Genomic DNA, 24,063 nt, shown 5'->3' with positions numbered 1-24,063 from the left:
ACAATTGCAAGTTTATATCAATTTTACCATTGCTTTCTAAAATCCAGCTTTGGGCTTTGCATGGTTTTATTTCTATTTTCACTTATTTCTAACTTGCTGATCTGTGCTCTTAATTTCATCATTTTCTTTTTACTCCTTAGGTTTTTTTTAGTTTTTTTCCTCATTTAGATTTTTATATTTGTACTTAGAAGGTTTTAGCTACATTTTTTTCTGACATTTACAACTTTGTCTACTACAAGAATTCAACAGACTATTTTTAATCACATGAGTTAAATTACTTTGTTTCTTTATATTTGCTGTATTATGATATATTATTATCATAAAATGTTCTTTATGATATAATTATCTTGATTGTCAGGGTAACAATAGTTGTTTCTTGTGATCTTTTGCAACTGCATCAAAACATTAAAATATTAATGATTTTTTATATTTATCAAGAAATATATAATACCTGTTGCTTTGTTTTCAAACTGTCATGAGACACAGCTTTCCTTCTGTCTAAAGTGATGACCCTTTATACTTTCTTACAGCTAATTACATTTTGAAGGATCTTTTTTTGTTTCTCTTATAATAATTTTATTTATTTTTATCCTTTATAAAACTGTCAATTCCCCAACTTGAAATGTTTTCCTTTGTCTTCCAGCACTTTAGAGACATTATCATTCATCTTCGTTTCTTTATGCAGAGGGGTCAGCATGGAGTCAGAAATGTTATTTTATTCACATTATATTACCATAATGTTTTTATTTCTCTGGAGGCTTTTAAGGTGTTTTTATTTTCCTTTCCTCTCACTATCTACAACCTGATTATGATGTGTCTTCATGTGGTTTCTATATATTGAGCTCAGAATGACAAGGTTTTTTTATATATTTTATTAATTATTTTTATTTATGTGTGTGAGTGTATTTCCTGCATGTATGTGAGTGAGCATGTGTTGTGCCATGCCACGGAGGTCAGAAGAGGGCTTTGGATTCCCCTGGAACTGGAGTTAAGAAGTTTTTAAAGGCACAGTTAGAAATTGTTTACCTGTGGTTCTGCAAATGCAGTTCTGCCTTTCTGTCCTCTGACCTGTGCTTGACTTCTTAGCATTGTTCCACAGGTCACTAGCATTTGCTTAGTTTTCTTTCATCCTCTTTATAATCCACATTTCAAGATGGTAGTATCTCGTCCCCTGGCTCTACTCATATACAAATCAGGAGCTTTTTCTCTGATAACTGTCTCCTCCAAGATTGATCATGAGCTGAACCATTTCTCCTTTGTTTATGGTTTCTAAAGATTTTATTCTTCTTTTTGTTTCTTTATTGAAGTTTTGAGAAGCCTTGACTGCATGTTGCTGCATTAACTCAAGCCAGAGAAAATCCCAGAAGTGGGGAAATGGGTAAAAAACTCCAATCCTAGCTGAGTTCATTCTTTTTTAATTCACATATTGCAGTTCACATATGGCAGTTTCATGCTTAATGATTTCCAGTGTCATAAAAAACTGCTTCTTATATTCTTATACATCTTTTTCCTGTGGAAAACTAGTTTAATATTCACTCTGTCATGAATACAAGACTCTTTATTGGTTGAGGATCATTAATGTTATTAATTGTGACCATGTTTAACATTCAATAGATTAATTATATAGTATGTTGATATTGTACTTAGAAAACAATGGGTAATATTTTTAGAAATTTCTTCATTTCTTATTTATATTCAATTAAAATCGAGGTGGCACTCTACTGCTATTTTCTCTCTTGATGTTTAAAACTTCATTTCAGATATGAGACATTGTAATCACGTTCACATTGCAATTTTTAATTTTGAGGCTTGATTTCAACACCATATACTCAAGATAAGATGTGAATGGAAAGACAATATTATAACTTTTGAACTCAAGTTTTATTACTTTTGCAGCTTTCCTCAAGTTGTTTTTAATAATCCATATTTATGGCTAATCAAATATTTTATATTTGGGAAAATTCGCAGATTCAATGATAACTTTTGAATCTCCTTGTTTTCAAGAATAAGATTCCCCATTGGCAAACAGGGTATGAGAGTTCAGCTATGTATTGAAAGTTTGTAAGAATGAATATAATTTAATTAATAGTTTCCTTCAAATGCTTGTTAAAAACTTAATCCAGTGAATATTAGTGAATATTACACTAATACCTCTGTATAGGCGTGTGAATCAAGCTACCTGCAAATCCTTAAATATGTTCCCAATGTTTTGAATTCACTTACATTAAAAAAGATTTTTCTGGATTCAATGTAATTTTTTCTTGAACTCTGCCTCCCCCATCCCAGGTTCATGTCTCTATTTTGGACTTTCTTGAAGTATCCTGGAATTATTTTGAAAATAACACTTAATTTACAGAATTATACAAATTTAAAAATATATATTTTTTGAATTTTATGTGTATGCCTGTATTGCCTGCATGTAGGTGAGGGTACCCATATCATGAAATGCCTGCGGAGGACAGAAGAGGCCATCGGATTCCCTGGAACTGGATTTACCAACAGTTGTTAGCTGCTATGTGGATGCTGGGATTCGAACCTGGGTCTTCTGCAGGAACAGTTAGTGTTCTTAACCACTGAGCAATCTCTTCAGCCAGAAATCTTCTGATTGACTTGCGTTTTATTTCATTTTAATCTTAAATCCTGCAGGGAGTTGTATTTTGCCTATCACAGTCTGTCCTAGCGAATGTATACCTAATAGTTATTTCCTAACTTGATCAATAGTATTACTTCTGAGATCCAGTTTGTATAAAAATATTCTAGCAGGGATATGAAATAAGGCAATGACTGGATTCTAAACTTATCATTTTGTCTTTTGGACAGGCGCCTGCATCTGATCTACAATGGAAAAATTCCTTTTTTACCTGTTTGTCATTGGCATAGCTGTACGAGCTCAGATCTGTCCAAAGCGCTGTGTCTGTCAGATTTTGTCTCCTAATCTTGCAACCCTTTGTGCCAAGAAAGGGCTTCTATTTGTTCCACCAAACATTGACAGAAGAACTGTGGAACTGCGGTTGGCAGACAATTTTGTTACAAATATCAAAAGGAAAGATTTTGCCAATATGACCAGCTTGGTGGACCTGACTTTATCCAGGAATACAATAAGTTTTATTACACCCCATGCTTTTGCTGATCTACGAAATTTGAGAGCTTTGCATTTGAATAGTAACAGATTGACTAAAATTACAAATGATATGTTCAGCGGGCTTTCCAATCTCCATCATTTGATATTGAACAACAATCAGCTGACTTTAATTTCTTCCACAGCATTTGACGATGTTTTTGCCCTTGAGGAGCTGGACCTGTCCTATAACAATCTAGAAACGATTCCTTGGGATGCTGTAGAGAAGATGGTTAGCTTGCACACCCTTAGTTTGGATCATAACATGATCGACAACATTCCTAAGGGGACTTTCTCCCACTTGCACAAGATGACTCGGCTAGACGTAACATCTAATAAACTGCAAAAGCTACCACCTGACCCTCTCTTTCAACGGGCTCAGGTACTGGCAACCTCAGGAATCATAAGCCCATCGACTTTTGCATTGAGTTTTGGTGGTAACCCCTTGCACTGCAATTGTGAGTTGTTGTGGCTGAGGCGATTGTCCAGAGAAGATGACCTTGAGACTTGTGCTTCCCCTGCACTTTTAACTGGACGCTATTTTTGGTCGATTCCTGAGGAAGAGTTTTTGTGTGAGCCTCCTCTCATTACTCGGCATACACATGAGATGAGAGTCTTGGAGGGTCAAAGAGCAACCCTGAGATGTAAAGCCAGGGGGGACCCTGAACCGGCAATTCACTGGATTTCTCCTGAAGGCAAGCTTATTTCAAATGCTACAAGATCGTTGGTGTATGATAATGGCACACTTGACATCCTTATAACAACTGTAAAGGATACAGGTGCTTTTACCTGTATTGCTTCCAATCCTGCAGGGGAAGCAACACAAACCGTGGATCTTCATATAATTAAACTCCCTCACCTACTAAACAGTACGAACCATATCCATGAGCCTGATCCTGGCTCTTCAGATATCTCCACTTCTACAAAGTCAGGTTCGAATGCAAGCAGTAGTAACGGCGATACTAAGATGAGTCAAGATAAAATTGTGGTGGCAGAAGCAACTTCATCAACAGCACTACTGAAGTTTAATTTTCAAAGAAATATTCCCGGAATCCGTATGTTTCAAATCCAGTACAATGGTACTTATGATGACACCCTTGTTTACAGGTAAGAAAATTTTGACCAACTTGATACTTGCTGACCTTCATAGCATTGGGTTCTAATGTACTACTTACTGCACTGTTTTGGGTTTAAATTGGCAAAGCTAATCTGTGCTGTAATCTGGACAATCCAGTTTCGTAATGAATAATGTCATATAAGAAGTAGTGAATATAAATGGGGAAATATTTTCGATAGTATTATTTTTAAATAAAACAAATTTATATTTAATATTATGCTTATTTTTTCATCTCATATGAGATGTGACTATGAGAGAACAAGAGTGATTTAATTTAAAACTTCAAAAACATACCAGAACTTACACATCCACATGAGTGTTCTTTCCTTCAAGGAAGTCACGTTGGGAGGCTATCCCATTACCCCAATGATGCTGCCATTGCTCAAAGCACTTTGGAATTATCTTTAGCACCTTCGGCATATTATTTTGAATATCCTCAATGGTGGCAAATCTTCGTCTTTTGAGGGTGAATTTCAATTTTGGAAACAAGCAAAGGCCTTTTGGAGTCAAGTCTTGTGAATAAGGTGGGTGATCAAGATGGGTATTACCATTTTTGGTCAAAACTAGAATGTAACTATAAAATAATGAGACTGACCTTTGAATGACTGAGTTATGTGCGTGTGTGCTGCCTCATGTGCACAGGTTCTTAAAATAGTTCCAAAGAGAAAGTGTGTCAGGATTTTGAGCAGTGAGAGTATCACTGGAGTGAAACATGTGGCTATTGGGACAGGACAGAGATGGAGAACTTGCACCTGCTAATGAATTTCTGGTATGTTTTTCTAAACTTAAGCCTCATTTATTTGTAGTCACATCTTGTCTAGTTTTCAGTGAGAAATTCACATTTTTTATTCCATGTAATTACACTGTGACAGATTATCATTACCTGTAGGAAATTATACAAAGTCACAGTTTAAAAAAAAAAAAAAGGATTTTCAGAAATCAGATCAGTTTAGTTCCTACACTCAGAAGATGAATACTTGAAGATAATTTGCCTTTCACTCATGTATGGAAATGAGATTGATTTTTTTAAAATAAGGGAGGACTAGTGGGAAAAATAAAAGTAACCGAGACAGCTATGTGATCAATCCTGCGCTGAGTTCTACCTGGCTGAGTTTTAATTTCCTCATCTTTAAAAAGAAGAGATTAGGCTAAGTGGTTTCTAATAGCCCTCTCATCACTAAATGGATGTGGCAGTAGACGATGACATATGAGCATTACCATAAAGTAGTTTACTCCTCTCTCATGGGCTTTTCACTGAGTCTGCGGGAAAAATTTAACCGGTGGCCAGTTAGAAGCACTAACCCCGCTCTGCGACACACTGTACTCGGTGGACGCTCTATGCATTTTGAGTGTTAGCTCCGTGATATGCCATATTTTTTTTCTAAATCTCAAAGTTTTATTCCTGCTCTGATGACTATATTCTTCATCATATAGAGAAGCTTGTTTGTGTTTCTGAACTAGTAACTGTCAGTATAAAACATTAATATATCTTTGATTATATCATTGTGAAAATTAAGCATTAATGTAAATCCATGCTTAGTGATTTCCAACATTTATCATATACTCACTGAATGACAGCAATTTAAGCTACAAATGAATACTCTGGAATGAAAGTTTCCTGGGACATTTAGGACATAATGTGTTGAGTCTATCCTAAATGAGTTTTGTTGTGTTTTGGAGTTGCTATAACTCATTTTCATAGAGAATTATAGTCACTTATTTAATTTCAAATTAATTTTATTTTGAATCACATTTGGTTACATTTTAGGAAAAATGTTACTGAGAAATAGGCACTCTGAAAAATCTTTTACAATGGAATGAATTCAGAGATGTCTCTAAATTCTTATTAAAACCTAGATATGGCCTTGTGGCAATTCTCACCAACACACAGTGGTTCAAGGGACTCATAGACCTATCAATAACTTTGCTTTATCATTTTGAAGGAGATTACTCATACACGCTCATCAGCCCTCAATTACAAACTAAGGCCTATTGGGAACCAGGGCATAAGACAAGAATGAGATTTGTACATAAAATATTTTAATCCTTGTAACAATAGAAGTTATTAAAGACAGCCTGGGTGGGTGCTTTTCCTAGCTCTGAGTTGCAATTCCATTCTTGTTCCTAATGTGATTGCCAGTGTTTACTCTTTCTTCAAATTGCCTTATAGTCACAGAGGTGTTGTAAGTGCTAAATGGGTTTGTTTGGTAGTCAGATAATGGCACAGTCGCACCTTTCAGAGCAATTTGTCATAAATTTTTTTAGCAATGGCTTTTATTAAGAGTTCTGCTTTGCCAAGCAGTGTGATTAGTAAGCTTGTCAAGGCATAGTACAGGCATCACTGATATAATGAAGACTTTAACTTTGGCTTTCAGCCATTCTAACAGGGTAAATACGAGATCAGGTCATCTCTCTATATTTCATACCTGTTATAAATGTGTTTCTATTAATGAGTACTGAAAGAGACAGAGCTAAAGCTAAAATGACTTTGCATGTGCATGTTTTGTTTTGTTTTGAATATTAACACATATTCCGTTGTCCCTCAGAATGATACCTCCTACGAGCAAAACTTTTCTGGTCAATAATCTGGCTGCTGGAACTATGTATGACCTGTGTGTCTTGGCCATATATGATGATGGCATCACTTCCCTCACAGCCACAAGAGTCGTGGGTTGCATCCAGTTTACTACAGAACAAGATTACGTCCGTTGTCATTTTATGCAGTCCCAGTTTTTGGGCGGTACTATGATTATAATCATTGGTGGAATCATTGTTGCGTCTGTGCTGGTTTTCATCATCATTCTAATGATCCGGTATAAAGTTTGTAACAATAATGGGCAACACAAAGTCACCAAGGTTAGCAATGTTTATTCTCAAACTAATGGGGCTCAGATGCAAGGCTGCAGCATCACACTGCCCCAGTCCATGTCCAAACAAGCTGTGGGACACGAAGAGAATGCTCAGTGTTGTAAAGTTACCAATGACAATGTGATTCAATCTTCAGAAACTTGTTCGAGCCAGGACTCTTCTACCACTACCTCTGCTTTGCCTCCTCCCTGGACTTCAAGTACGTCTGTGTCCCAAAAGCAGAAAAGAAAGACTGGCCCAAAGCCAAGTGCCGAGCCACAGAGTGAAGCCGTCACAAACGTTGAGTCCCAAAACACTAACAGGAACAACTCAACTGCCTTGCAGTTAGCTAACCACCCTCCAGATTCTGTCACAGAGGGGCCCACATCTCAAAGAGCACATACCAAGCCAAGTAAGTTTCTCACTGTGCCTTCAGAGAGATCCTGAGCCAGGTACAGGTCCTCCCTCAGTGGAGAATTAAAGGAATGCTATTACTCTGATAATTCACGGAACACATGTGAGCAGTTTACTAAAAGAAGCCTGTTTATGAATGGGATGTTGATTCAGTCCTATGTTTCTGATGGTTGTGGTGGAAAAGAAACTCTCAGATTCTGAGTTTATAATGGAAAGCTTTGTATAATCTATTATTTCTTTTTAAAGAAAAAATCATTTTGAAAATTCACAAAGTGAATTAGAATTTGGAATTCTTGTCTTCTCTTCCAGATACATGATTAATAGACCTCAGGTTTTGTAAAAAAAAAAAAGTGTTCTAAGGAATAACAGAGCCTTCATATGCATAAATGAAGGCAAGAAACAAAACATTTTTTAAAAGCAATGCCTTCTCCTATTCAAAGGCCAGGGTCCAGGCTCTGCCACAGCTGACTACATGATGAAAGTGATCATGGGTCAGTGAGATGGCTCAGTTGGTAAAGGTGTTTGCCACCAGTCAGATGACCTGAGTTTGAGTTCGATTCTTGGGATCCACATGTTGGAAGGAGAGAATAAACTCCCACAAGTTGTTTTCTGAGTCCCACACAAAAACTGTCCCCCAAAACACACAGACACACACAAAATAAAGAAACAAATGTAAAATAAAGTTATCACAGGAGAAGACTTACAAAAGAATTAATTTCTTGTTATTTACAGAGGCCAATCTATGCATACTTTGTGGTTTTTTTTTCAATGTAAAATACATGTATTTTTTCAATAACTGTGTTGTAAAGAACAACTCTGTGTAACACTATTTGAAATAAATATTCAATTAGGATACCAGGCAAAGTTAAAATAAGTAGCCTTCTAAACAATATTTTGGATTTAGGTGCTTAAATTGTTCTAAGATATTTCTCTTCAATAATACAGTTTTTTTTTTAATGGAAGACAGATTAGATGCAATTCATTTGCCATTTACAAGCATGCTGCTATGTGTGCCTATCAAGATGACTACATTCATTCCATATACATTTGCTTGATGAATATGTTTTGTATTTTCTTCATGTGAGTTAAAAGAGTGAGACAATATGTCTCCTTTATCAAAAGAGGTGTTTATTTGCGTTATCAAGTGGAATAAAAATCTTCGAATGATATTTTCATCACATTTACAAATTATAGAAAACTGCTGTTCATTAACCAGATGATGGCTTTTTCTCTTCTGACTATAATTCTTCATCTGAATGTCTGTCTCAAAGTGAGCACATTTTTATTTTAACCAAAGACTGGTAAATGTAATCAGAAATCATTCATCCTAGTTGTTGTTCACCAGTTTTAAAGAGTGATATAAAATTAGTCATAAGGTTTTTTTCTTGATAAAATACTCTTTAAAAGTCTCTGAAATCATGTTATAGAGATAAATATCCCTATACAGTTGATTTAAAAATTTATAAATATATATACATATATAGTTTTGTCTTGCATTTTGTTCTGAATTTACATTCATTTTGCTTTTAGGATATGGTCATACAAAAGCTTAGACCCACTACCTGGCATAAGAGAGCATAACATTTTAGCATATCATAATAAGTAGAAACTTTATGTATGACAAATAGTCTAGATAAAAAAAAAGTTTATTGCTACCGCTTTGGGCTTTCATTTTTGTTGTTGTTTTGTTTTGTTTTAAACATATTTCACGTATCTTAAGCTGGCCTGAAACTCACTATGTAGTTGAGAATAACCTCGAACCCCAGCATTTCTGATTTCTTCCCAGGTGGTAGGAATAGACTTATACCACCACTTCTGACTCAGAACATAGACTTACCCACATCTTTTAAATATAATTTAAAACTCAAGTTCAGATTGTCAAATCATTAGCTCTATTTCATTCTTTACAGACACACAAAGTTTTCAACTAGCTTTAACTTGACAATTGCACATTTATCACATGTGATTTCTCATTATGTCATTAAATTGGAGGTCACAATGAAGCAGAGGTGACTTTGGTGCCAATCTTCATTTTAAAATACTGCCCGCTGGGCCTTAGTTGTGTTTCCGAAATCTTGTCTCTGCCATGCTTCCCTTTGGACAGCTGACTTTTCTCCCAAGAGGTCAAATCAGCCTCCTTTTTTATGGATATAGTTCTTTGAGGACTGAATAAGGTCACCTTTGTGGTATTACTTAATAAAATCAAAGTGGTTCTCAAGGTACAGTCCTAACACTATTACAGTAATAATGCTATAATTACAGTAGAATACTTTAAATCATATTGATCATATAACTTCTAATGAAGTACTAAATGACAATGGCCTACTATTTTCTCCTTACTAGATTTAAGAACATATAATCTTGAATGGGCAGAAGCTTCCTAGTCTTCATAAAGAGGTTAAGAAGATCCTAAAACCCTACAGTAGGCAAGAACTGAGCATGCCTACCCAAAGCTATGGAGAAACTTATGCTATATTTTATAGGCTGTATTTTTAAAAATAAATATTCTGCCTCTGTTTCTAGTAAAACTTTTATTAGAATTCTTTCATTTCTTGGGGACATTTAAAAATCTGTGACATCTAACAATATTTTGAGAGATGAGCCAAATATTAGGCTATCCAGAAAGTCATGTATTGTCCATGTATGTTTATAAGTATATGATGGCAATTTTGTTTATGGAGATAGTTGATGTAATATAATATCTGATACAGAAGAGATGCTTAGATGTCTGAAGTAGTAAATGGAAAGATAAATATATGAATATTTCCAAGAGGGTATGTGCGGTAATTTTTTTCTGATTTTCACAATAATGATTTGTGGTCCAGTAATTATGTTACCACAGCAAACATATATGCTGTGGTTTTTGTTATCTTTTTGCCATTTATTACAGTCTATATTTAACCAGGTATATGTATGTGACAGAAACATACAGTTTCTTTTTTATTGTTTCTGATTATTGGCAAAATGCTTATATTATTTATACTTTCTTGGGCTTATTTTCCTTTCTTTTTAGCCACGTTACATTGTCAACTTGTCACATATGAAACCAAACTCATGAAATACTATCCTTGCTCTTAAGGATATTTTAATAAGTATTTACTACAAACGATTAGAAAAAAGCAGTATGTATTTCTAAGTTCTTTTTGTTCTTCTTGGATTATTGTCCTCTAATTTAGAATAACAAACTGCTATTCAAGTCATATATGTCATGGAAGGAAACGAAGCCTTCAAAGGGGCCTCGGTGTTCTAAGAAACAGCCGTTTGGTTTGACAGCTGCTATACTTTGGAGCTACATACTGATGAACACATTAATTGATTAAATGAAACAATTTTAAATAGATGCGGGAATCAGAAACTGTCACTGGCCAATTTATTTCCTACATTTATTCTTACCCTACAGGAGTCAGAAGAGGTCTCATTAAACCATTCGATTTTGCCTGGCTTTAAGATAAATTTTATAAAACAAAATTTATAACATAAGTTTAAAGCATTCTTTGTAATCTAAAACACATAAATCTACTGTGTAAAATGTTTATTTTCTTCTAAATAATTGAAATACTTTTTGGAAAAATTAAATATGATGTGTTTACTTATCTATAGAATCATTTCCTATCCATTTTCTGTGAAATACTTTCTTGACAGTTCACAGAATCCATAAAGTATTTACATTCAATATAATTTTAATAATTTTATTTGCTTGCATTTCTGAAATGAAGCTATTCCTCTTAGAAACTAAAAATAAAACTGATCACATAATTCATATCAGCTTATTGTCTTCTGCTGCCTAAATTTTAGCTCTCTATTTCTACTTAAAAAAATGAATTTTCCTTAAAATGCAAATAGTTGAAAATCTGCAAACATAAAAGAAAATGTAGGTAGTGTTGTGAAGGTAAACTATACATTTTTAAAATGTGACAGCAAATAAGTGCTTGTTCTTTCTTGGTCTGGGTGATTTACAGCTGCAGTTTATAATGCTAAGAATAGTGTATTTATTCAGATGGACAGAATGAAGACACTCTCTTTTCCCACATTACCCTTTTTTCACCAGAACGGCCCAGTGTTTCTGCCCTGGCAATGCTGCTTGTGTGTGAGCATGGAAAATGTTTAGGGTAAAGACTTCAGTAAAGCTGTGCTAGATGGGGAAGGGCCATGCATTTATTGTTAGGTTGCTAAAAATACTTGTAACAGTAATAATTGAAATATATTTTATAATGTAAATGAAATTGAATACATTTTATCAATAAGAAATGACATTCAGTCTGCTTAATGGAAAGAGAAAATAATTAAAATCAACATGTTTATAATAGTTCCTAAGCTGAGCCTTCAAAATTACTCAGAACTAGAAATAAGAAAAAAAGAAAAAGAAAATCAGAAAAAAGTACACTTAGTTCTTCCTCCACACAGAAACACTTACACTGATATTATAAATGAAATGGCTTTGTTGAGTATTTTCATCCAATAGGAAACAACTGCTTCTAGTAGAACATAGAGTACTCAAAATAAAAAACATCACATACATATTTCCATGACTCCGCCATCCTATAAATATATCAGAAGTGGGACAGGAATTAAGAGCAAGTATTGGTGTATTTAAGTATTGACTCTTAATGGTAATGTTAATGAATTTGCAACTTCATTACATTTTACAACTTCTCAGTGTAAGAAAGGAATCCGTACACAACTTTCTTCTGGCCGTGTGTGGCTATTTCATAGACAATTTTTTTAAACTTTTAAAAAATATTATTGATAATTTCATACATGCATATAAGGTGTTTTGATCAAATCCACTCCCACTCCCTCCCCTCCAACTCCTCCCATATCTCCCCATCACTTTTTCCTGAGCAACTTCCTGTACTCTTTTTTTTTTTTAAAGGGCTTTTTGCTAAGCTAACATTCCCCACTCTGGAGAGGTAAACTTAAAATCTTTTAGGGATTAAATAAAAGCTCCCAAATACTTTTGACATTTTTGGCCTTTGGAACAGAGTATGTTGCTAAAAGGCCTGAGGACATTTTGATTTTTAGCCGAGAAACTGGCTACTTTTCTTTGGGGTCTTTTGACCCTAACTGCCTAGCCAATTCTTACCTCCTGTTCTTACCACACCAACCTCTGAAGAGGTTACCCAAATTGCCGACAAGGAATTGGGACACAGACAACTCTGGCTTCTTCCATGCTGTTCACGGATGCAAGATGAGGCTTATAGACAAAATGTAAGATCTAAATCTAACATTGAATAAATGCTCACATAGTATAGCATTCAGGCTTACATAAGTCTAGACATACTTCTATATGCATATATTATTCTATAAGTAATTATTTACAATTATATTTTTCATTAAATACAAATTAATAAGATTGCTGTTACTAAAACATAATTAGATTTCAGTGGAGTGGGTATCTCAGAAATCCTCACAGAAAATCTGCATGAACTGTCCCTGTCATTTATAACGAGAAGTATACTTTCTAGTACAAATTGTCATTTTGAATTTTGTAGTGTTATCTCTATGAACAACCTAATGTCACTGTTCTTCTCAAACTAATGAATGATGCAGGTCTGAATTTCACCATTCAAAAATATTTTCAAATATGTTCCAAAGAAAGTCATTAAGATCCTCTTTTAAAATGTATTTGGGTGGCTGGAGAGATGGCTCAACAGTTAAGAGCACTGACTGCTCTTGCAGAAGACTCAGGTTTGATTCCCAGCTCCCACATGGCAGCTACGAACTGTCCTTAACTCCAGTTCCAGGGGAATCCAAAGCCCTCTTCTGACCTCCGTGACATTACATGACACGGGTGCACTCACATACATGCAGGCAATACACTCATACACATTACATAAAAATAATAAATATGATAATATTAAATAAAATGCATTTGAGGTTGAATGTGGTTGCACACCAATGTTTCAGATACATAGCTTTGTAGGTCAAGTGATTCTGTCCTAGACCATGTCCAGTAAATATGTGAAAAAAATAACTGAAACTTAAGAAATTCATCTGACTCAACCATAAATTTCATAATCATTTTTCCCTATATACTGTTCCTATCTTATTGTTTTCATGAACATCCTAGCTTCAGTTTCTATGAATTGTAAATTCAAATAAGTATTTATGCTAAAGTTTTTATGTATTAAAAATAATATTTCTTCCATTTCTATCATATTACTCTGTAAAGTCTGAGAACTCTCCTCATAGACCTGAGTTTTTTTTCTTAAGCCTTTTGTCACTTCCAAATGATAAGTAGTATTTAGATAAGAAGACATTCCTCAAAGAAGTAGAATGTATTCTTTGCAGGGCTTTGTCCTGATATTGAACAAGGGTGTGTAGATATGGATGTTCAAGTGTAGAATCTAGGCCCTTTTTTTGCTATTTAATTTAAAAATGTCTGGAATAATGTTACTTGAAGACTCGGTATTAAGTGGTGGTTTATATAGCTCCTATTCCCCGTGTGGTGAATACGGGTGCCCTCTGTTTTCTCTATTTTTCATGTACAGCTCTGCATTTGAAATATCCGTTCTGACAGTCATTTAAATGGAAACGTGGCTTTCTCACTGAACACCAAAATGAAAACTATATTCTATTTTGGGAGACATTCATTTAGATACTTGAACATCATTTTTTTTAAATCCTACTTTATATTAGCTCTGTGGAAGTAGCTGTGGAAAACTATAAAGTAGAAAAATTAATTGCTATTGGTAAGGTTCAGCAAAAGGAAAGCAAGAAAGGTTTTACAGTCTGAATCTTAAGGAAAAAATATAAAGAACTGATCATGACATTGAAAATTTCATTCCCAGATGCTTTGCTGACTAATGTTGACCCGAATGTCCTGGACACGCAGGTGAGAAACTTAACTGTCATTTACTTCAAAAGAAGATACAGGGATGTGCTATTTTATACATGAGATTTCTAACTATTGATTTGATAGTTTGTATCCCTTGTTTAAATTACCTATTAAATCTTGGAGTGCTCAATAGTGCAGACTGAAGATACCTTGGGTTAAGTGAATTTCCAGCCCATCTGCCTCGAGGTGTTCCTGCTTAGCTGAACAGCTGCTTCATCCTGTCAGAATGAAGAGTGTGCTAACAACCACCATTTGTGTTACTGGAGTTGCTCTTGCAGACACCCCTAAAATAACGTGTACTTTACAGCTGTTCGTATGCATAGAGACACCTTGATAAGAGCAGACCCTCTTAGAGTGGACCTCAGTGTCCTACTAAGAGTTGAGATGATGCATTTTGATTCTCTGAAAAAAGATCGCTTGTCACGGATCCCTAAAATGAATGAAGCCGCTTTATACTGAAGCAGGTCACAGCACATGAAGCACTCATGACATTCGATTGTCAGCAACCAATTACTCTTCTTGAGTGCATTTATTTATTTATTATTTATCTATCTATTATTTATTTATTTTTGGAAGTATCAAATGAATATTTAATTCCCGCATTTTAATTGAATCAGAAAGTCTGTTTTCAAAGCAGAGTAGCACAGAAGCAATCTGTTCAAACAGCTGGAAGTGTCAGACATTTGTTTGAAGTTTGGCACACACACAAAAAAAATCTGGTTTTAGAAGTGCTAGAAAAGACCTTTGCTTTTTTTATGGCAAATATGCAGGTTTTTTTCCTTTTAAACATTTTATATGTTAAAAAAGTATCAACTTTGTCAATGTGTCATAGTTTTCCTTAGTAAATTCCATTCCGAAATCAAAGAGAATTTCATATATCATTTCTTTACTGAGTTTAAAATCCCATTCTTGAATTTCAGAGGAAGAGCAGATGGCTGTCTCAGTAAAAACAATGACCAGCATAATGTTTGGGTTCCACAGAACTGAGCTGGCCTGCAGAGGGCTCCTCACTTCAAGACTTCCTTCTGTTTAGCTTCCTACCCTTCTCCTCCCCCCTCCCCTCCCCTCCAGTCTCTTGTCTGCTTCTCTCTTCCCCTCAGGCCCCTCCCCCTTTCCCTTCTCTCCTTCTTCTCTGTCCTCCCTCTTTCCCTTTTTATCTCTGTTACTTTCATTTTTAAAAGTTCATTTACTGTTTGCATTCAGGCATAAAACTGACCTGAAGATTAAGATATCTTAGGGAGAGATTAAAGTATAGATGATTGATGTATCAGAAACAATTCAGAGTGGTGTTCTGTATAATGTTACAGATCAGAAGAAGCAGAGGAAAATATCCGAGTCATTAAATTAACAACTACAATAAGTTCTTAAATATGTTTCAAGACACATTACATGTCATCATGGTTATTTCCTTACCACAGTATTAGAAGTGGGACTTTGAGAAAAGTTGGCCTTGTACTTTTGAGAGTATTTGTACTATTAGAGATAATAGTTTGTCAATGTAATAAATGCACAAAATTATTTATGATGAGATTTCATTCCATAGTATTTAGCATTCATTATAGAAACTATGAGAATATAGTTACTACAAAACACACATATATGTCAATCACAATCTGCCACCAATGTACAAATTAAAATAATCCAAAAAGTCACATTTCTATAGTGAGATCTTTCACCGTGGAGGAAATTCGTGTGTGTGTAGGTGTCCTTCACATAGAGTAAGTGCAAAATGTCAACTTTTAAAAATTTACAGTGAGTCTTTTGGTATTTTTAGAAGGGAAATTACGACCACAATGTGATAGAAATCAGCCATTCATAATTTTCCTAATTCTTTTCTTTCTGTAATTATTACAAGAAAATTCCACAAGCAAAAATAAGTTTAGCAAGTCACTCTCAGGCTGTCATTTGCTCATGCAGTTCTTGGTTTTTCTATGATCAGATTTAAGTTGCTGCTCTGCCTCACTGCAAGTGTTCTTGGAACTTGGTAAATGATTTCTGCTATCTTAGACTTATTATTTCCAGACTGTTGAGCAGGACCCAGGGTGATGCCCTGCGGAAGGGCTGTGACCTGCACTCCTTTTCTGCTCCTCCTTTTCCAGTGCAGGCACACTCTGCTGTGTGTGAAAGAAGGGAGGCACAGCCTGCAGCGCCCTTTGTGAACCCAGCTTCACAGCTGTGGACTGTCTGGAACTGTACTGAGGTGCCTGCTGAGGTGAATATTGACCATATATATAGTGTTTAAAACATATTTCATTCCAACAAATGTCCTGATCTGCATTTTTTTTTTTTTTTTTTTTTTTTTTTTTTTGCCTCTGGGACCCGTCCTGAATAAGTGTGGAAATAAAGTGAGCCTGAAATATGTAAAAGAATGACATAAAATTCTTGTACAATAAAATTGTTAGAATTCAGTTCCATTAAGATGACTCAGAACAAAAGGAGAGGAGTCATTTATTAATTTTGGGCCCATAACTAGGACAATTGTGATAACTGACAATGGCTTTTGTCTTTGAAAGAAGCCTGCAAAGGATGGATACAGCATGTGAGGCATTTAAGGAGCACTGCATAAGCACTGTGATAAGCCCAGTGTGCAACGGCACCGCATGCATGTGCCTTCAGCAGAATTTCAGAGAATTAGTATTTTACTGAACACAGTAACATGTGTATTCTCTCTCTCTTCTCTCTCTCTCTCGCTCTCTCTCTCTCTCGGCACTTTCTGTGTTTGTGAGTGTATATGTCCTTTCTGTGTCTCTGTGTGTGTGTGTGTGTGTGTGTGTGTGTGTGTATGTGTGTGTGTGTGTTTGCATGCACAAGAAATATGGCAGCCTTAAAGCAATCGCTTTGTTTTTAATAAATTAGATTTATTTCATTACATTTCACTATCAAATAAGGCAATTTTATAATTTAGATTTCTTTTATGACTTCTGTGAAACACTAAAAAAGGAGTATCGCTCTTCTTAAGAATATTAATTTCTAAGTGAATAAAAAGTAGATAATTTTGATTATAAAAAAGCCAGCATTTTTTAAATGATAGACTACAGAGTTTTGAACATGCATGAAGCTTTAACAACAAGAACAAAAAAAACCCTCAAAATAAATATCTATAAATTATGCGTATAGAGAGGCCGAACACATCTACTCTGAAATCCCTAAATCCCAAACTCCAAAATGCAAAAGGGAAGCTTCCATGACACAGTGTGGAAACTTCCGTCCTTGGCCTCTCCTGATGGGTCATGGGCAGCACACCAGAGCTTGAAAACACCAAGTAGGATTACCTTCCAGCTCTGTTTATAAACTATGTGAAACATAAATGAAGCTAATGATTAAATGTCTTCCATATGTAAAATACCTCATGTTTACACATATAAAATTATGCCAAACTACAGAAAAACCCAAAATGATCCTGTACTTCTACTCCCATACATTTCAAATAAAGGACTCTTACCTGCATTCAAATTTTTTCCATGTGAAACAGACCAGTGTGACATATTGCCTCAGAATAATTTTTATTTCCTAAGTAAATTCTCCTGATATATATAATATATATACATATAATATATAATATATATATTAGTGAATGTAGAACAATCACATACTACAGATACAATATTTCACTAATTTTTTTTTTTTTTTGTCTTTTTAAAGCAGGGTCTCCTTGTAGCCCCAGCTGTCCTGGAACTCACTATGTCGACCAGGTTGGCCTTGAACTCACAGAGACCCACCTGCCTCTGCCTCCCAAGTGCTGGGACTACAGGTGTGTGCCACCACACCTGGCTTATTTCACTAACTTTATTATGACTAAAAGCATGCTTTCTGGGGTCAGGTTTATTTAAATATTATACCAAAACAGGAAGAAAAAATAGAACCTCAGTGCCAAGAAATGGCATTTCAAAGTCATCTTCATTGTTTAAAAGGCACAGCTACCTACTCAAAACAAAAATGTTTTATATCTTTTATCCTATTCAGAATAAAGACCGTGCTAAATTTTGTTTTCATAGTCCACTGAACATTAGAGAAAACCTCACTCTTTATTGGGGTAGTTTGCATTTTTTCTTCACCCTTTTATACTGAGAGTGCCTGTCCCTAAGTGTTTTGAATGACAGCCTTTCTGTGTTAACTTAGGACCATAACTAATCATCTGAATGCTACTAATTTATTTTAGTTTTTGCAATGTTTTTCTATAACTATTACAGTTTGTTTTAGTTTTATCATTATGATGTTCTTGGCATTTCATGTTCAATGTTTAGATCTTTAAGGAATTATTCTAAGAGTCTGACTATTGAAAAGCAGATTAAATTGTTACTTTGCATATCCTACCAATTATCAGTTATATTTGACTCTTTATTACATAATTGATTCAATAATGATTGTAAACTTCAGAGCAGAAAATTTCTTTAATTTCTTTACTCCTTCATAATTTCAAAACTAGCAACAGTTACACTAAACATAATTTAACTTTATTAGTAATGTTAATGTATATTTTTAAATTCAGTGAAAAAAACTGTATAATATGTCAGTTTGTAACTTAGATCTGAAGTTGGTTATCATGGAAGGATTTGTTCCTGGCAAACTCGAACTCAGTCAATATGTAGCAGTTCAGGCTTTACCTTTTAATATGTTGAGTGTTTAATCTATATTTGCATAGCTGAGAATTTGGTATAATTACATCTAATTTATATAAAAGGAGATCTATTTCTAAAATATTAAGAGAAACAAGAATTTTGTTGCTAGTGAATTTTACCCATATAAGCTGTGCTATGACCTGAGTCGGTGTAAAATCATATTTACCACTTCAAATTAAGTCTTTAGCAAAGGTTTCCTGACTATATTCCAGGTAAAAGGTGACAGTGATATCTACATTTAGACAGATTCTAAGATATTGTAATTGTTACTATTTTATAAGTAGGATATCTGTTGGTCCCTTAACTATCTTCAATTAATGGGCACATCATTTATGACATATATATTCAAGCACTGTACCAAATCAAGATAAAAATTTATACTTTAATATAGGTTTTCAGTCTCCATGGATTCAGATGTTGTATCAAAATTCCAACCTTAACAAATGTGGAAAATGATATTTCAGATAATATTTTTTAATGTCCAAAAAAAGAATTCAATTTTCTCCCTTGCCTAAAAAAATCAATATGCTTACAAGAATCTATGTAGGAATTTTAAACAGATGACCAAATTGCACCATGAAATATAGATTAGCATTTACTGCACAGAATAGCTACTGAAAAGTTTTTGGTGCCCTAAATAATTTCACATATGCAGGTGATAGTTTACTGTAAATTTTTTGCTTAATTTTTTGACAGTGTTATGAACATGTGCATGGTTATGATCATTTTTGCACCCACTGCGGTGCTTTTTGGTTCCCAGTCCTGCTGACCTGTAGTTCCCAGTAGTTCCCCTCTTTCTTCCTGTGCTTTCTTTTTATACCCACTGAGTTAATGAGATTTGCTTATTTGAATAAGTGGAGGTTATTTTCTGAAGCAGAAGCAACTTAAACTGATGAGAATGAAAGCCTTTTGCCCCCAGGCAATTCCTAATTGCCAGCAGCTCCTCAGGTAGGGGTGGGGTCTCAGGAGCTCCTCCTCAGTCCAGGGTGGAGTGCTGACAGTTCCCATCTTAATAAGGTTTCATGAAAGTATTGGTAGCTTCTATGAGTTCATGAGTTCAAAAGGAAATATTTTCTTAAATGAAATACTTTTTACCTTTTAGTGAAGTCATCAAAATAAATTTAATATCGTTAATTACATAAAATTATCTCAATGCATTCTACATTACATCAGTATAGACTACCCAAAAAGCTGAAAATCTGTATATATCATGAAGAAAATTTCTATTTCAGGCACTTGGAAACATATGCTTCTTGAACATTGTTATTTTTTATTTGTTTATTTGTTTGTTTGAGTCAGGGTCTCCCTGTAGCCCCCACTGCCCTGGAACTTGACCAGGCTAGTCTGGATCTCATAGAGATCTGCCTGCCTCTGCCTCCTGAGTGCTGGGATTAAAGGCATGCACCACCACACCCAACCTTCACATTATTATTATTAATTTGTTTATTATTTGGGGGACATGTCATGTGAGCACACTGCACAGACATGTGAGGCATGGTAAACATGGTGGTTGGAGGAAAACTTTCAAGGGTTTGTTCTCTCCTTCCACTATGTGATTTAAACTCAAGTGACCAGTACCCTTACCTACTGAGATATCTCCCTGGCCCCTTCTTCCTCAAAGCTAGAATTTACAGATATAATCTCAATCCAAGAGAAGTGAAGATCCATAGTGAAGGAAAATATTTTCACTGTTTTGTATTTAACCGTGTATGAGTGTTATGCCTGCATGTCTGTAAGTGCACCTATGTCGGGCAGTGATATTTAAGTATTTTTATGAATGTCTTCTTCAAGTTCATGTTTAAGTTAACTATGCATTCTCTTCATTATGAATTGTTCATTTTCACATTTACTGTATTTGTTTGGTGAGTGAAGATCTAATTAGTAAAAAAAAACACTATTTCTCGTTATCATTGAGTGCACAACTAAAAAAAATTTTAACATGATGCAAAGAGTTTGTGTGGAATATCAAACACAGAGATGACCTGTGTTTTAGAAGTACTGAACAAATTCAATCTAAGATATTCATGTTTTTAACAGCAATTTGGGCATATGACTAAACAAAAGGCATGAATTAACAAATTCAATTTTCATTTACTGAATTTTACTTTGAGGCGATGGCAGAACTGAAATAAGGTAAGACGTTGTTCTACAATCTGTATTTGACTGGATTTACATGATTAATTTGACTTTACACAATCAGACTTGTTCTTGAATCGGGAATCTTCCATTTTCACTAATTTCAAATCATCAAATTGTATTTTAAATCTTGGTGTGCATGCCTATCTAGTCAAGGTCTGCCCTGTATCTTGCATCAGGAGTTTCGTCCCTGGATTTCTCAGCTCAGCATCTCCAGAATTGCTTCGCAATGATCTTACTGCTTCTGTTTTCTTTCCTTTTTCCCTTCCCCGCCTTCGTTGCAGAGGCCGGAGTCAATATGAAGAGCACCAGGTCTCTCTGTCCTGAAAACATTTGCCACTGATATTTTTACCGGATAAAGCTGGAAAACATTTCAGTTGACAACGGGAATTGTTGAATTGCTGTCCTAGAAGAAATTGTCCATAGGAGCCAAAGCGATGTCTCCGATGCCAGTGGAACCGGCTCCCTCAGACCATGTTTCATCCCCTTTTAAAACCAATTTTTTTCTTCTAATCTACGAGTATTTTTTTTAAGAAGCGAAGAGAAAAAAATAAACAACCCTACATGGCATCAAGCTCTGTATCATCCATCTTACATTGCCATTCATGACTTAACAGACTGTAGAATCTTGAATAATCTATATCACTTTAACAAATAAATGTTTTACTATGACATGATTTGCACATTGCCTTATTTGTGGAAGATCTTTTGCCTCAAGGGTGAATTGTGTGATTTTTATAAGAAATGATAAAACTGTTATGATAGCTGAAAATTTCAAGGAATCCAATTTTTAAAATCATTTTAGAGGATTGCTTTTCTTTAAGGTGCTCCTACTTCTATGGTATGGCAATCCAGCTATTTGAACATATAAAGCAGCTGTCGGCCTAATATAAGACAGCACAATGGGGACTCTTCTCCTGGGGGGGGTGTCACAAACAAGCAAAATGGAAATATTACTATTATTAATGTAAATTGTACCTTGGTCTTCTTAGATAAGCAAGAACAAAACAGAATTTAATAACTTCAGGACTTATATGTCATGGTAAGTGTCCTTTTCTTCAATTTTGCAAAATTCCAGGGCATACAAAAGAGTTTGGGTTTGATATCACAGCAGAATGTGCAAAATTGAAACACCTTTGATGGCTGACAGACGCCAATAAAGCCGCACTTCGGCAGTGTCTAACCTCTATCTTTTAGAGCTTATTTTGATCAGAAACATCATGAGAGATTTTTCTGTTTCTCGTTTTCTGAAATGTCATAAATGTTGATGAAAAATTCAAACTGCACATAAGTTGTCTCAGTACTTGGCATAAAACATGTTTAATGAAATACAAGCACCATTGTTTTACCCGCTGAACTCAGGTTCTCTCAAACCTGAAAGATTGTGCTTCTCTTTCTTGACATTCCTGGGACTTATTAAAAGCAGGTGGCTGCTACACTCAAGATGTACACCAGCTTTCCCACACATGCCAAATGCAAGACTGAGATGAATGTAACTAGCTCGACTTGCAGTTTTTTGGTGATTTGTGACATGAGCAATTTGCCCAACTTTCTGTTTTTGACAGCTCGAATACTTTAGAAGTGTGTGTGTGTGTGTGTGTGTGTGTGTGTGTGTGTGTGTGTACATATAAAAATGATTACGGTGAAGAAATGGAGACACTAAACAATCAATGTTGGAAAAAGTAAATTTCCTCTTGTGTTCTACTTTTCTCCTCCCATATGCAACACGTTAGGAACATTGGTGTGTGGCAACACAACCCAAAGAAGTATTTTAAGGACTCTGTTGTGGAAACCTGCTACCTTTTCAACAAGGGCATTGTCGTTCCATTGCCTCTATTACAGGGGCTCTGATTCTTACTTTCTTTGATGATGATATTTTACCAGTGTTTACAGCCTGACCTGTCATTTACTTTTAATCTCCCGAGAATGTCAATCCTTTTGCATTCCTTAAAAGAGAATTTTTAGTGTGTAAGAATTAAAAATAATTAAAGCTCTCACTCTGCATCACCAACAAAATCTAACACGTTTATGTTTGCATTCAGTCAAGCATTAAGGAGGCAGTCATTATGTTTACATTAAAATATCATTTATTAGGAAGCATCTGAGTATATAGTTCTCAAGATATGGAATAATAGTTTTTAAATTTTTTAAATTACTTTTGTGAATTTCATACAATATTTTGGGGCCTTTTCTTTTGGAGAAAGGGTCTCCTTGTATCTATAGGCAGCCTGGAATCCACTATGTAGACCACATTAACTTTTATCTTAGAGAGCTCTGCCTGCCTCTGCCTCCTGAGTGCTGAGACTAAAAGTGTGCAACACCACATTCAAACGTATACAATATATTTTGATCACATTTAGAACCCCTCCCATATCTGCACCCCTTTCAAATCCCATGCTGTTGTAATGAAATGCTTCTTCTAAGTATGTGGTTATTAAATAAATAATTTTTTTAAAAAGTGGAACTTCTACAGCTGAAAATCTAAATACATGTGCATAAAAATGTACAGGATGAACTTAATGTAAACAAGAAAGAAGCAAAATTCAGTGAAACTGTTCAGAAGTACTCCTATCTAGAAAAACTCTTACAATTCAATATTAATGAGTTAAACAAATGAATTAAAAATGAACAATTTGGATACACATTTTATAAAGGGTTTACAATGGCCAATTGGACATGAAAAGACAGTCAGCATTATTAACTAGAAAAATACAGGTTAAAGCCACAATGAGATAGCACTATGCATGTATCATTATGATAGCACAAACAGAAGCAAATTATTTCTAAGGATGTGGAACCATGAGAATTCTGATTCTTTTCTGCTGGTGTTAGTAAACAGAATAGTCAGTTTAAAATTAGTTTGCCAGTTTCTGAAAAAGTTACTATGTACCCAAGAAATTCCATGTCCAGATATTTATTTTCTCATCAGCATATGTTTGTCAATAGCCTTTAAATAAGAATATTCATAGCAGTT

General features: G+C 34.8%; 1 protein-coding gene across 2 annotated transcripts in view; it reads left to right on the top strand.

The window, feature by feature from the left end:
• The window catches only part of Lrfn5 (leucine rich repeat and fibronectin type III domain containing 5), a 155,503-nt gene extending 133,740 nt beyond the window's left edge, over nt 1-21,763 (top strand). Inside the window, exons 2-5 of one of the 2 annotated variants that reach the window (XM_008841778.1) lie at nt 2,821-4,225; nt 6,782-7,494; nt 14,288-14,331; nt 21,374-21,763. In XM_008841778.1, coding sequence (XP_008840000.1) covers nt 2,841-4,225; nt 6,782-7,494; nt 14,288-14,331; nt 21,374-21,391 — 2,160 coding nt within the window. In that variant the 5' untranslated portion in view covers nt 2,821-2,840 and the 3' untranslated portion in view covers nt 21,392-21,763. The remainder of the gene's footprint in view (nt 1-2,820; nt 4,226-6,781; nt 7,495-14,287; nt 14,332-21,373) is intronic. The other variant, XM_008841779.1, reaches the window with a different exon arrangement.
• Nucleotides 21,764-24,063: the final 2,300 nt, after the last annotated feature.

The sequence above is a fragment of the Nannospalax galili genome, unplaced genomic scaffold (assembly GCF_000622305.1).
Source record: "Nannospalax galili isolate Female #2095 unplaced genomic scaffold, S.galili_v1.0 scaffold581, whole genome shotgun sequence".
In the NCBI taxonomy this organism is placed as follows: Eukaryota; Metazoa; Chordata; class Mammalia; order Rodentia; family Spalacidae; genus Nannospalax; species Nannospalax galili.
Note: the sequence above shows the minus strand (reverse complement) of the source record. Positions and strands in the feature narration are given on the sequence as shown.